General features: G+C 41.3%; 1 protein-coding gene and 1 long non-coding RNA gene across 7 annotated transcripts in view; one reads left to right on the top strand and one right to left on the bottom strand.

The window, feature by feature from the left end:
* ERBIN (erbb2 interacting protein) overlaps positions 1 to 12,715 on the top strand; it is a 250,724-nt gene that overhangs the window by 173,632 nt on the left and 64,377 nt on the right. For all 6 annotated transcript variants that reach the window (XM_075932367.1, XM_075932365.1, XM_075932362.1 and 3 more), the window contains 2 exons: positions 8,421 to 8,484; positions 11,935 to 12,009. In XM_075932367.1, coding sequence (XP_075788482.1) covers positions 8,421 to 8,484; positions 11,935 to 12,009 — 139 coding nt within the window. The remainder of the gene's footprint in view (positions 1 to 8,420; positions 8,485 to 11,934; positions 12,010 to 12,715) is intronic.
* The window catches only part of LOC142829938 (uncharacterized), an 89,452-nt gene that overhangs the window by 34,869 nt on the left and 41,868 nt on the right, over positions 1 to 12,715 (bottom strand). The window lies entirely within an intron of this gene.

Below are 12,715 nucleotides of genomic sequence, written 5' to 3'. Positions count from 1 at the left end.
CACCAACCTGCCACAAACAAGGGCTTGTGTGGAGCAGCCTCTGTTCATGGTGGACAGGGCTGTCAGTCGTGAACAGGGGCTGCTGGACCAGTGCGAGCCAGGACTGAGCAGTCCCGGCTCACACTGGTCCGGGATGCAGAGCCACAGAGTGAGTGGTTCCCGGAGCCAGCACCAGCCAGGACTGGTCCCAGCTCAAGTTGGCTCCTGCAGCTACCCCCACTGCAGAGCGGTCCTTATCGACTAATTGTGTCATCAATATAAATTGTATTGATGACACAATTAGCCAGATAACAGTAATTTAACATCCTTACTCCAGCACCAATGCCTCCCCCACCAGTGCCGTACTACCAACCAGAACTGAACTCTGCTCACGGCACCACTTCAGCCACAGTATGAACATGTTTCACCCCACAATAGATCAAGACTGCATCTCCACAGCCACAAAGAGATGCTATCCCATCTTCGACACTGTCCTCACTGCTTTCAGCACCAACAGATCTCCTATGCTGTTGCTCACTGAGCCTTCCAGGTTACCAGCTGTCTCCAGCCATAGCGGCCATGAAACGGATGAGCAGCCAAACTCATTCTCCTCTCAGCATTCTTTTGTGACACAGCATTCCTTTCTGTTGTGCCATCAGCATCGCTCCTTCTCAAGCCCAGGAAGATGAAGCCCCAAATGAGGAGGATTTTTCAGAAGAGGAACCACTCAAAACATCCTCTTTTTCCTGTCCAGATGAGGCTGTAATCTCTGCCGCACCTTCACCCTCAGATGATTTGAAGCTGTTCCAAGACTGTTTAAGATATCCCTTTCAAGAGGTCCAGGAGAAGCAACACAAGCTCCTTCAGATTCTCAAGTCGACAGTACCATCCAAAATAGTGTTGCCTATAGATTAGGCCATTATGGAGTCACCAGATATCATCTGGAAGACACCAGCCTCTATCACCCCAGTCAGTAAGTGGGCTGATAAAAAATATTTTGTCCCTGCTAAAAACATGGACTTTTTGTTCTCTCATCCCCAGCCTAACTTCCTAGGGGTTGATGCTGTATACCATTGCAACAAGCAATCCCCCATTTAAGTCTGCCTCATATGATAAAGACCACAAGAGGCTTGACTTATTTGGGAGAAAATTTTAATCCTTTGCCATGCTGCTGCTCAGGGTAGCTAACTTATTCAGCCCTCTTAGCTAACTATGATTTCACCAATTACTTCAAATTGGAGGAACTCCTGGAACATCTTCTAAAGCAGAAATGCCCTGTCCTCCAATCAGTCATACAAGAAGACCACAGAATAGTATGTACCACCGTGCAATCAGCACTCGATGTCACGGACTTGGCTGTTCTGGCTGCTGCTACAGCCATAGTCATGTGGTGAGCAGCATGGTGCCAATCCTTGGGTATCCCTAAGAAGCTACAGATCAAGGTTGAGGACTTGCCATTTGATAAGAGTGAGGGTTTTTTGGCTAAGACAGATGAGGTCCTGCATTCTGTGAAGGATACATGAACTGCCTTACGGCTTTTGGAATGTACATACCAAGTAAAAGGAGATGCTATACACCTTATCAGAAGCTGTGAGACACTGGCTTTAGTTGACCTCAATTCAGACATTTTGATACTAACGTATCTAAGCCTGGACCAGCTCTCTGGGAACCACCACAGGGCCAGCCTCTGACCACCTTCACACCCAAGAAGCAATTTTGAGGCTTTGGTTGAGCATCTGCCCAACCTCTTCCAACACAAAGTGGTAGCTCAGTCACCAGCTATTTTCCTGCACTGATTGCATCCATATTACAATCAATAGGCAACAATAACAGATCAAAGGGTCCAGAAAATTATTCCAGAGGGATATGCCATTCCATTCCTGCCCATCCCTCTTCAGGGGCCTCTTCCACAAGCTTCTTCTGCGGCATAAGGCGAACATCTTCGTATATAGGAGTTCTAGAGCCTGTTCTCATTCCATTCCAGGGTAACGGCTTTTATTCCAATTACTTCCTCATTGAGAAAAAGAACAGTTCGGAGAACCATCCTAGACCTAGAGAAGTTTGTCCAAAAACAAAAGTTGAAAATGGTGACCGTAACAGCTATTATCCCAGTGTGCTAGACCAGGAGGACTGGTCACAGCCCTCTACCTACAAGATGCTCACTTCCACATAATCATATACCCCACCCACGGACACTTTCTATGCTTTGCTGTGGCTCACAACCATTATCAGTGCTAAGTATGACCTTTAGGCTTTTTATGGTCCACAGAGTTTTCTCCAAAACCCTCGCAGTCGCTAGATCTAATCTACATTGCCCAGGGGTTATAATATTTCCTTACATAGACGATGACTCTTAAAAGGATCCACGCAAGCAGAGACGACCTCAATGAACCACAAGAACAGAACTCCTTTTCGAAGCCTTGGCCTTCTTATCAACAAGTCCAAATCCATCCTCGAACCCACTCAGAGGCTGGAATTTATCTGAGCCCTTTTAGACTCCACCAAGGCCATGCCTTCTTACTAAGATATTGCTTCTAAAAGACCTCATCAGTGTAGTGACCAGTGACCCTCAGATATCTGTTTTGATCTGTCTGTGAATCCTTGGACACATGACAGCAACCACTTATATAGTCAAACATGCCAGACTACATATGCACTGCCTTCAAAGATGTATCTCTACTGTATATACCCCCATGATGCATTCCCTTCACAAACAAACTGCAGTTCCTCCCAATGTATTATCCTTCCTCCAGTGGTGAATTGTTCCCACAAACCTTCTCTCAGATGTTCCTTTTCACCATGTGCCTCCACCACTGGTTATCACTACAGATGCTTCCTTCATGGGCTGGGGAGCCTACCTTGACCATCACGTAACAGAAGGCAGTTGGTCACTACCAGAGTCCTGACTGCACATAAATCTCCTTGAAGTAAGAGCTTTTAGAAGAGCCTATGAATACTTTTAACCCTTCATTCAAAACAATTAAAATACTCATAGACAACATGACATCATGTTCTATGTCAACAGGCAGGGTGGAGACTGCTCACACTGTCTATGCATAGAAGCTATCCACCTTTGGAACTGTTGTGTCCAGCATAATGTTACCCTTACAGCTTCATACCCCCTTGGCGTACATAATACCACTGAGGATATTTTGAGCCATCACTTTTCCAATGACCACAGGTGGGAACTCCATCCAGATGTCACAACATGCATATTTCGCATGGCAGGTCACCCAGTGATAGACCGATTGGCTTCCCACAGGAACTGCAAATGTCACCTCTTTTGCTCTTACGTGATTCTAGCCCTGGACTCCCTCAGAGACTCCTTTCTAATCTTATGGATGGGACCATTGCTTTATGCTTTCCCACTTCTACCTTTGATTTCCAAAATTATCCTGAAGCTTCATGTGGAGCTGATTTGTAGTTACCTACTGTGGAGCACTCACAGGCACAGCACTAGAAGAGGAAGTTACTCATCTTGTGCAGTAACAGTGGTTCTTTGTGTATCCCTGTGGGTGTTCCACTACCCATCTTCCTCCCCTCTACTTCAGAGTACAACCTTCACTCTGGAGAAGAGAAGGAAAAGAGGAGGCGACAACCGCACACGTGATCCATTAAGGCACGAGCACCTTGAGATGCCTACGGCATGTCTGCCCCTTCTGACTACTGCTCAAAAATCTATGGTCTGCAGCACTGGCACTTCTCAGCACCTACAGTGGAGCACCCATAGGGACATACATCTTGAAGAACCATTGTGGCTGCATAAGGTGCGTAACTTCCTAGTTTGGAGGAGAGCGGGGGGGAGGCTGTGGGAAATAGCTGGTGCTGCAGTAAAAACTGCTGCTTTTGCTGCTGCCCTCCCCACAGAGCCAACATCTGGGTGCTGCAGAGAAGGGACACTGAGGATAAGGGTGTATGTGTGTGACTCAAACTATTGAGGCAGCTGAGTCTATAAATTGTGCCTCTCCACACTCCCAGTAAGCACTAGATGTCTCTGGCAGTAGTCTCTATGCTGGGGATGGGGAGAACCTATGGCCTGGGCGCAGGATGTGGCTCGGAGCTTGCTTTGATCCAGTCTGCAATGCTTGAGGCTTGTCCCTCCCAATCTGCAGCAGCATGAACTGGCTCCAGGCACATGAGGGGCAATCGTGACTGGAGTGTCAATGCCAACTGGCTAGTATCACAGGTTGGGGAAGGATTCCTGAGCCTTGCGTGCCCCATCAGAGTAAGACGGGGCTGGATTTAACTAGCAAGCTCTGTCTGGCAGGAGAGAGGAAGCAGCTCCATGCGGCTCTGCCCATTGCAGGAAAGCACTAAGCCTCTCTGCCTCCTCTCTTACCTGTGGGGCTGGAACTCAAGGGGAGTCTTTTTTTCCCTATTTTTCTGTTGGGGACCACATCTGTGTGAATTTCTTTTTCTCCTTTTCGCTTGGGGACCAGGTCACTTGTGTGGCCTCCAACTAATTTTTCTGTGGGTCAGTGGCCCCCAGCCCAAAAAAAAGTCTACATCCCTGCTCTAGACCCTCTGTAGGGTAGAAGAACAGAGGGGCTTCCCTGCCACACCCTCTAGTCTAGGCGAAAGAGGGGAAAAGGCATTGCAAGCTGCACTTCAAGTGATTTGTGAGGATTTACCACCTCTGCCTTACATGATGAAGGGCTCACCTGTCAGCATGTGACAATGACCTAAAAAACAGTATTCAGAAAGGGAACTTAAAATGCTGTTGGATTTGTTCATTTGATATCAAGAGTATTTTTGAACGTTTAGCTTCATTATTATTTATTTCTAGTCTATGTAAGTTGACATCCCTCAAAATGAGGAACATTTGGCAGATAGTTACAGTTGAAATGCAAATACAGTTAAAGCTGTATTATTTGGCCCTGTACCAACCAGAAAGCTCTATAAACTGGCATTTCTGATCTTCATTGAAAGTTTGGATGACATGAGGCCAGCAGACTCCCTGCCTGGCTCCATATGGCTCTCTGGAAGCAGTAACATGCTCCTGCTGTTCCTAGTGGAGGAACAACCACCGGGGATTCGTGTGCTTGTTCTACATTTCCCGCTGGCCTGGAACCGCAGTCTGTGGGAGCTGTGGAGGCAGCATGCAAAGACGCCTAGCTGTGTCTTTGCCTAGGAGCAACAGAAACATATTTCTGCTTATGGAGAGCCACCCGAGGTGAGCACTGCCAGATCCAGCACACCAAAGCCTTTCCCATGCCCCAACTTCCTGTCCTGAGCCCCCTCTTGAGCCTGAACGCCACACTCCTTGCCTCACTCTAAAACCTTTGACCCCATCCTAGAGCTCCTCCCATACTTCAAATCTCTCATCCCCAGTCTTAACCCAGAACTAACCCTTCCCCCAGCCCAAATCTCTTGCCTAAACCCTTCATTTCTGGCCCCACTCCAGAGCCCATATATGTGCAGACCTCATATCCCCTCCCACACCACATCCCAGAACTCCCTCCCCACATTCTGAACTCTTGTTTGGCCAAAATATTTGACTAACCAGCACTCCCCATTCTGTCAACATGATAGATAAAGCTTTTGCTGTATATCGCTGATTTCGAGGCACAAGGCAGATGGAGTTAAGTTTAAGATAATCTTTCAGTAACTCATTTTAGAGATAAAAATGACAGGACTGTTGTAATACTTCATGGATAAAATTCTGGTTCCATTGAAGTCAATGGGCGTTGTGCTAGTGACTTCAGTGGGGCCAGGATTTCATTTTGTGTGCACAAAAATAAATTCAGCAGTCTCGATTAGTGCCATCACAATCTTCCTAGCAACACAGCTGCTACCATAACTTCTACGTCTTCTAGGATACAATTCAGTAAGGTAGTTCATGCTGTTGGTTTTATTTGTATGTTTAAAGATGTCATAATGAAAAAATACCTTGCTGATATGCGGCAGCCCTAGAGAGGAGCACTGTCTATATATTATATGGCTAAAGAGGAAACCCATTATAACTCTGTCAGCACCTTGGATATACTTCGCAGGTGACATAATTATTAGATTAATGCATGGCCCAGCTTCTATTATTAATTGAATATTTTTAAAAGCCCAGGTGTGTGTTTATGTAAAAGGTGCTTTAGAACTATGGAGAATGAGTTTGGATGAAAAAATCAGTATAGAACTAAGTAATAGCATAGGAAAAAAGAAACTGGAAAGTAGATGCAAAGGGAAAAATACTTTTTTTTTTTTTTTGGGTGCTAATGAGGATATACTAGCCTGAATGGTGGTGGTGGTGGGGGGGGGGGGGGTTGTTTGTTTGGTTGGGGTTTTTTTTTTGAGAGAGAGATTAAGCCATTTTCTTGTTTGTTTTCATGTTTATACTTCTGGGTTTTTTTCCTTTAATTTCCTCACACTTATTGGTACTTGATGATTTCTATTTTTAATCATCGATCTTTTTGGACAAACTTACAGTAACAAACAGCTAGCACTGCTCCTAATTTAGGCTTGAGTAAAATATTGAACGCTAAAACAAAAAGCACTTGTTAAAGTGGGTAATTAATGCCAAGAAATTAAATTAACGTTGGTTTGTGCCAACCATGTTATTTAGCTTTAAGCTGTTACATTATTTAGTAATTGAAGGATTGGAACTATTGCAATTCTTATTAAAAATAGGTGTTCTATTTAAAAGGAAGGCAAGAGTGCAGAACATTTTACAAATAGCTGAAAATATAGGCAAATTATATATGCAGAAACTGAGAAACTTTTCAGCTTGAACCTTTTTCATTGGCTTTTTAAATGTACTTCTGATTATAAGTGTAACTGTTCAAAATAATGCAGTGATCACTTTCCAAAAAAAGTTGCAAATGATTTTTAGGAAGGACTCCTTTAGGAATATATAGGGCCAATTCCTGCAAACATGCACATAAATAAAACTGTGTATTCCTACTGAGTAAAGTTACTCATGAGCTTTTAAGTGTTTGCAGAATTGGGTTCAGAGGATTAATTAAAACTGCTTCTGTTAAATTCTTTTTTATTAAATTGAAATGTCAGTTATTTTGTGTAATATGAAACATTATTGTTCTCCCTAATGTTATCTTAACTCTACTTATGATTTTAAATACCTTCAGTGCTTAATGTGATTCACCTAAAACCTGCTTGTTTTTTCAGTTGAAGCAATAGTTGCTTTGGCTGTGTCCAGACTCAGGGTTTTTTTCGAACAAAGTAGCCTTTTTTCGAAAAAACTTCACCTGCGTCTAGACTGCAGCCGCGTTCTTTCGAAATTAAATCGAAAGAACGTGGCTTTTCTTTCGATGGCGGTAAACCTCATTTCACGAGGAAGAACGCCTTTTTTCGAAAGTGCTCTTGAATGCCAACAGGGCTTTTTAGAAAGAGAGCATCCAGACTCACTTGCTGCTTTCTTTCGAAAAAGCGGCTTGCTTTTTCGAAAGTACTGCTTGCAGTCTAGACACTCTTTTTCGAAAGAAGCTTTTTCGAAAGATACTTTCGAAAAAGCCTCTTTCGAAAGAGACTTGCAGTCTAGACATAGCCTTTATGAACAGTGGCACAATGTTTGGCTATGGAAGTGTGAAATAACTTAAGGAATCAGCTTGTGTGTGTGTGTATAAAATGTTTATTTTTTTGAATTCACATTTCTTAACATATGAAATTCAAAAAAGGCACTTAATTCAAGAATAGATTTCATGGAGTGAATTAAAAATGTTCATTGTTTACTGCTGGAGTTATTTATAATGCTCTCAGCCTTTGAGGAAGGAGAGTTTCAGGCATTCTCTGTTGTCAGCCGTGTTCTTTTTGGCCACCACTGATCCATTATGCTCACATTGGTGAAGGCAGATAGATAGCCAGAATGGCCATAGATGATACATCTACACAGCAATAAAATACTTGTAGCTGGCCTGAGTCAGCAGATTCAAGCTTGGGCTGCAGGGCTATAAAATTGCTGTGTGAACATTCCAGCTCAGGAGTGAAGGTCTCAGAGTCTGGTTTCCAGATCAAGCCCAAGCATCTACACAGACTTTTTTAGCTCCAAGCCTGAGTCAGATGACCTGGGCCAGCCATAGCTGTGCCACAGGCCTGTTGTTGGGGCTGATGTAACAAGAGAGAACTCTGAACTAATTGCAATGAGTTGGGAAAGATGGAGGGAAGTGTATATGGAGTGTAGCTTACGTCTTGGAATAAGTGAGATGATCATATTGATCATAACTGAATTTACAAAAATTAAACTAGCGGTCACTAAATTACTTAAAGGTCTAATTTCCTTTGTCTGATGTAGAGAGTAGGATCATTTATGTCTAGTTATTCTATTGAACAGCGTATGAAATTCTGACCCTGAGTAAGTACTGTATTAGTCTATTTACAGAACAGCATCATTATTTAATGCTGATTAAAAAGATGTATTAGTCTGTATACAGGAAGATGCGATGTAACTGGTATTTTTCTAAATCTAATTCCTTATTAATTCCTTCCGTGTGTAGAACCATGAACAGACTGACTCAGCTGGAGAGACTGGACTTAGGAAGTAATGAATTCACAGAAGTGGTGAGTTTTAGATAAGTAGCAGAGCTTTGAATGGTTTCGTAAATCTTTATCCTTAAATCTATTTTTAATCAGCATCAAAATGTAAAAATCAGCTTACAAGTTATACTACTGAACAAATGTTACATACACTTCTTACTGCTTCATGGAATCTTAAAAATTCTGACTGTATATTTATTTTCCCTTTTCCTTTTCAAAAAAACATTTGTTGCCAAAAGATCTTCATAGAATAAGGCAACCTCTTTTAACTTTTTAAGTAGAAAAAAAAAACAGAGGCACAGAGGGTATGGAATTTAGTAACTGGAAACATGATGAAGACCCAACACCATGTGATCAGCCAACTCTCTGTGGACCCAGTAAGTGCTGTGTGGGACGTAGTTTAAGAAGTGCTGTTATATGAGACACTTCCCTGTGCACTACTAGCTCGTGTACTGAGAATTGACTTGATTTCTGTTGCTGGTTTTGGCACTGGGCTGCTTTGTGACCTTGGCAGATCACTTCATCCCTCTGTGCTTCTGTTTTCCCTCCTGCATGAAAAGTTTAAAGAGTTATTTTATGAATATTAAATATTTTGGGGAATCTACTTTAAATCTTAGCTCATGAACTAATTAACACACTTGTTTGGAAATTCTTGGAAAATTAATTATATACTTGGAGTAAGACTCTTATATGAGGAAGAAGATGCTGTATACTTCATACATAATAAAGTGATCAAATCTGTTTTAAGTGTAAAACTCAACTCAGCCTTAACTATTGGGTTGCAGCCAACACCTCTATCATATATTCTCTCTGTTTTTTCAAGAACAAAGTATAAATATTTCCAGTGAAGCATACATAATATGCATGTTTTGTCAAATGATATTGCCTCTTTCCCTGATTTTGAGAAAACATTTGTATTCAAATGGGAAAAGAAATGTTTAGATTCTTTTCTTTTATATGTTCTCCTTTGAGTTCTATCACAAGCCAAGGAGGAAAGTTATAAGAGTACATGGTTAAAATATGCTCTTCGTTGATATAGTGGTTCATTTATTCCATACACTCCTTTTGATTTGTTTACTACATTGTCTATTACATTGTTTATATTGTTTGAAGTTCACCTGGTCTAGCATCCAATAGACTTTAACTGGCTGTTGAATAAATAGCCATGCTGAGGTGTAAAATTAATAGAATGTTTTAGGTGTCTCAGTATGAAAGACAATAGGTATGTGAAGATACATTTAATGTGTGCACCAAAAGGAAAATAAACTTAATTAAAGGAAAATTAAAAAGAGTTGGACTTTTCAGCTTAGAAAAGAGGAGTTTAAGGGGGGATATCATAGAGGTCTATAAAATCATGACTAGTGTGGGAAAAGTGAATTAGGAAAAGTTGTTAACTTATTCCCACAATATTAGAACTAGGAGTCACCAAATGAAATCAGTAGGCAGGAGGTTTAAAACAAACAAAAGAAAGTTTTTCTTCACTCAGCACACAGTCAGCCTGTAGAATTCCTTGCCAGAGGATGTGGTGAAGTCTAGGACTTTAACAGGGTTCAAAAAAGAGTTAGAGAAATTCATGGAGGTTAGGTCCATTAATGGCTATTAGCCAGGATGGGTAGAAATGGTGTCCCTAGTCTCTTTTTCTCTGGAGGTAGGTGGCAGGGGAGGGATCATGTGAGGATTGCCTGTTGTGTTTGTTCCCTCTGGGGCATCTGGATTGGATGGACCGTTGGTCTGACTAAGTATGGCCATTCTTATGTTCTTAATTTTTTTATAGATTATTTTGAATATTTTGGTCAAATTCTTACACTGGGAATACACAAGGGTTGTCACAGATTTACAAAACAAGTATGAATTACAACCTGGATTAAAATTCCTTTGTGATGGGGTTTAGTCACAGAAGACCCATTGAGAATGCTTCCCAGTGTGCTGACAAAGCCACTGACACTCACCTCTTTGTTGCTCTCTGGGGCTTCTCACCAACCTGTCCTGCTGGGCCAGATCTCATGGTCTTCTCCATCCAAGACACAAAGCTGAGATCACTGCCTCTCTAAAGAGCAATACAGACACTGAAACTCTTTGGGTCTGGGGAAAATGCAGTTTTGGGCACAGTTTCCAGGAAACTCACTCCCCAAATGGGATCAGAACACCCAAAATAAATTATTCAGGTAAGCTCCCTTTAACAATGAAAGGAGGGATGTACACACTAATTACTCCCCCGGTAACACTTATTTACACTGGGCTTTGATAGTAAATAAAGGTGATTTTATTAAGCACAAGCAGTAGGATTTAAGTGGTTGCAAATGAAAAAAGACAAAATAAATTATAAAAATGTAAAACAACAGAAAACTCATAGCTTGTTCTAACACCCTAAAACTGTTCTGATTTCAGCAAAACCTCCAAGCCAGGAAAGATCTTTTTTCCCTGGGGTCTCTGGTTCAGTCTCTTACGAGTGACCTGCTAGCCAAAGACAAAGACCCTGAAAACTTTGCATCTCAAATAGATTTCTTTTTGGGAAGGAATTCTGTTTCTACATTCCCCTCTTCCATGGAAAATTACCTAGTCAGACCCTACCAGTTGGGGTAGTTATATGTCTTCGTAAGACCAACCACTGCTTAGACTTAAAAGACAAAGGAGCATGTTTACAGGTGATGACCCAGACATTGAGGGGCACACCATAGATTGCTTTCATTTGAACATTTAAAACCATAAAGCATTCTATACTCCAGGGCTACTCAACTTTGGAATCCCCGGGGGCCACAGTGATACTCACAGCACAGGCCCAGGGCTGCGATTTAAGCATGGTTTCATATACATACAAAAATATATGCAAATAGCTTCTTTCACACTGAGGAACACGAATACAAAGATTAAGGAAAGACTACACAACATGCAGGCCCCATTTAAGTCAGTTCTGATATTAATAAAATGCAATATTTACCCGATTTCCACCCAATTTGTACTTTTAATGAGCAATGACAGTCCAGGAATTTAACTACTAAAATGCATATCAACAGAAGACTATTATATTCTTCCATTGTGGAGCGTGTTCCCAGTAGAGGCCATGATCAAAGGATCCCACCTGTGGGCTGTGTTGAGCCCTGTGTCAACCCAAACCGCACAGTGGGCCGCAAACAAACAGGCTGCATGCGGCCCACAGGCCATTAGCTGAGTAGCCCTGCTATACTCCATATTTTAACTTAATATGCAAGAATGATACATACACCAAAATAAGATATACACATCCAACAGACTGAGACACTAAAATTAAAAGGTTACATGATGTATATTTTCCAAAGCATCTTTGAGTTACTCATTTTTGTATCCATAAATCATGCTTTCTTAAAGCATTATGGGGGGAGTGTCCATCACAATCTCAATAAATAAGACTGTTCAAATGGCTGAAGTGATTGTTGTTGCATTGATCCATTTAAACTATTCTTTTGTATCAGTTTTTTTTTTAATTATTTTTAACAGCCTGAAGTACTTGAACAATTGAGTGGATTAAAGGAATTTTGGATGGATGGTAATAGATTAACTCTTATCCCTGGGGTATGTCTTTTTGATGTTTTAAATGCATTGCATTAAGTGTGTAGTAGTACCAGTCTTGTCAGTTAACTCCTTAAATTAAGAATATTTAACAGTACCACAAAGCCATGAGATTAATTGCTTTTGCTTAACTAGCCCTTTTAAAAGCCATTGTTAATCTCTTGAGGGATAGGTATGAATAGTTCCTTTTGGTGAAAGTAGTTGTTCTGTCATTTTAGATTTTTACCTAGGTCTCAAATTCTATAAAGGTTTAGATATAAATTCTAGTTTTAATATAGGGATATCTACTTTTTTTTCTGAGAAGAAATTGTACTTTAAAGAGCAATCTATAATTCACAAGATATATTTTAGTAAATGCTAGTGATTACTGTAGATGTAGAATATGGTCAGTTGTACTTTTGTTATCTCCCTTTGGTGTACTTAAGAATTTGAATATGTGTCTGACCCGAAGTCAGTGCAGATGTTCGCATTGGTTTTAATTGGTTTAGAGTCAGGCTCTGTATTCTGGATCTCAGTTAAAGTTATGTAGGGTCCACATTGATATCTTATTTCTGTGTTTTTACGAGCCTTAAAATATTAGGGGTCACCAAATGAAGTTAATAGGCAGCAGGTTTAAAACAAACAAAAGGAAGAACACTTGAATCTCTTTAATCTAGCACCACTGGGACAATGGGGTATGTTGGATTATGGAATTTCCTGGGCTGTGGAG

This window comes from Pelodiscus sinensis, chromosome 6 (assembly GCF_049634645.1).
Source record: "Pelodiscus sinensis isolate JC-2024 chromosome 6, ASM4963464v1, whole genome shotgun sequence".
NCBI classification, from domain to species: Eukaryota; Metazoa; Chordata; order Testudines; family Trionychidae; genus Pelodiscus; species Pelodiscus sinensis.
This window is presented reverse-complemented; position numbering and strand designations above follow the sequence as displayed.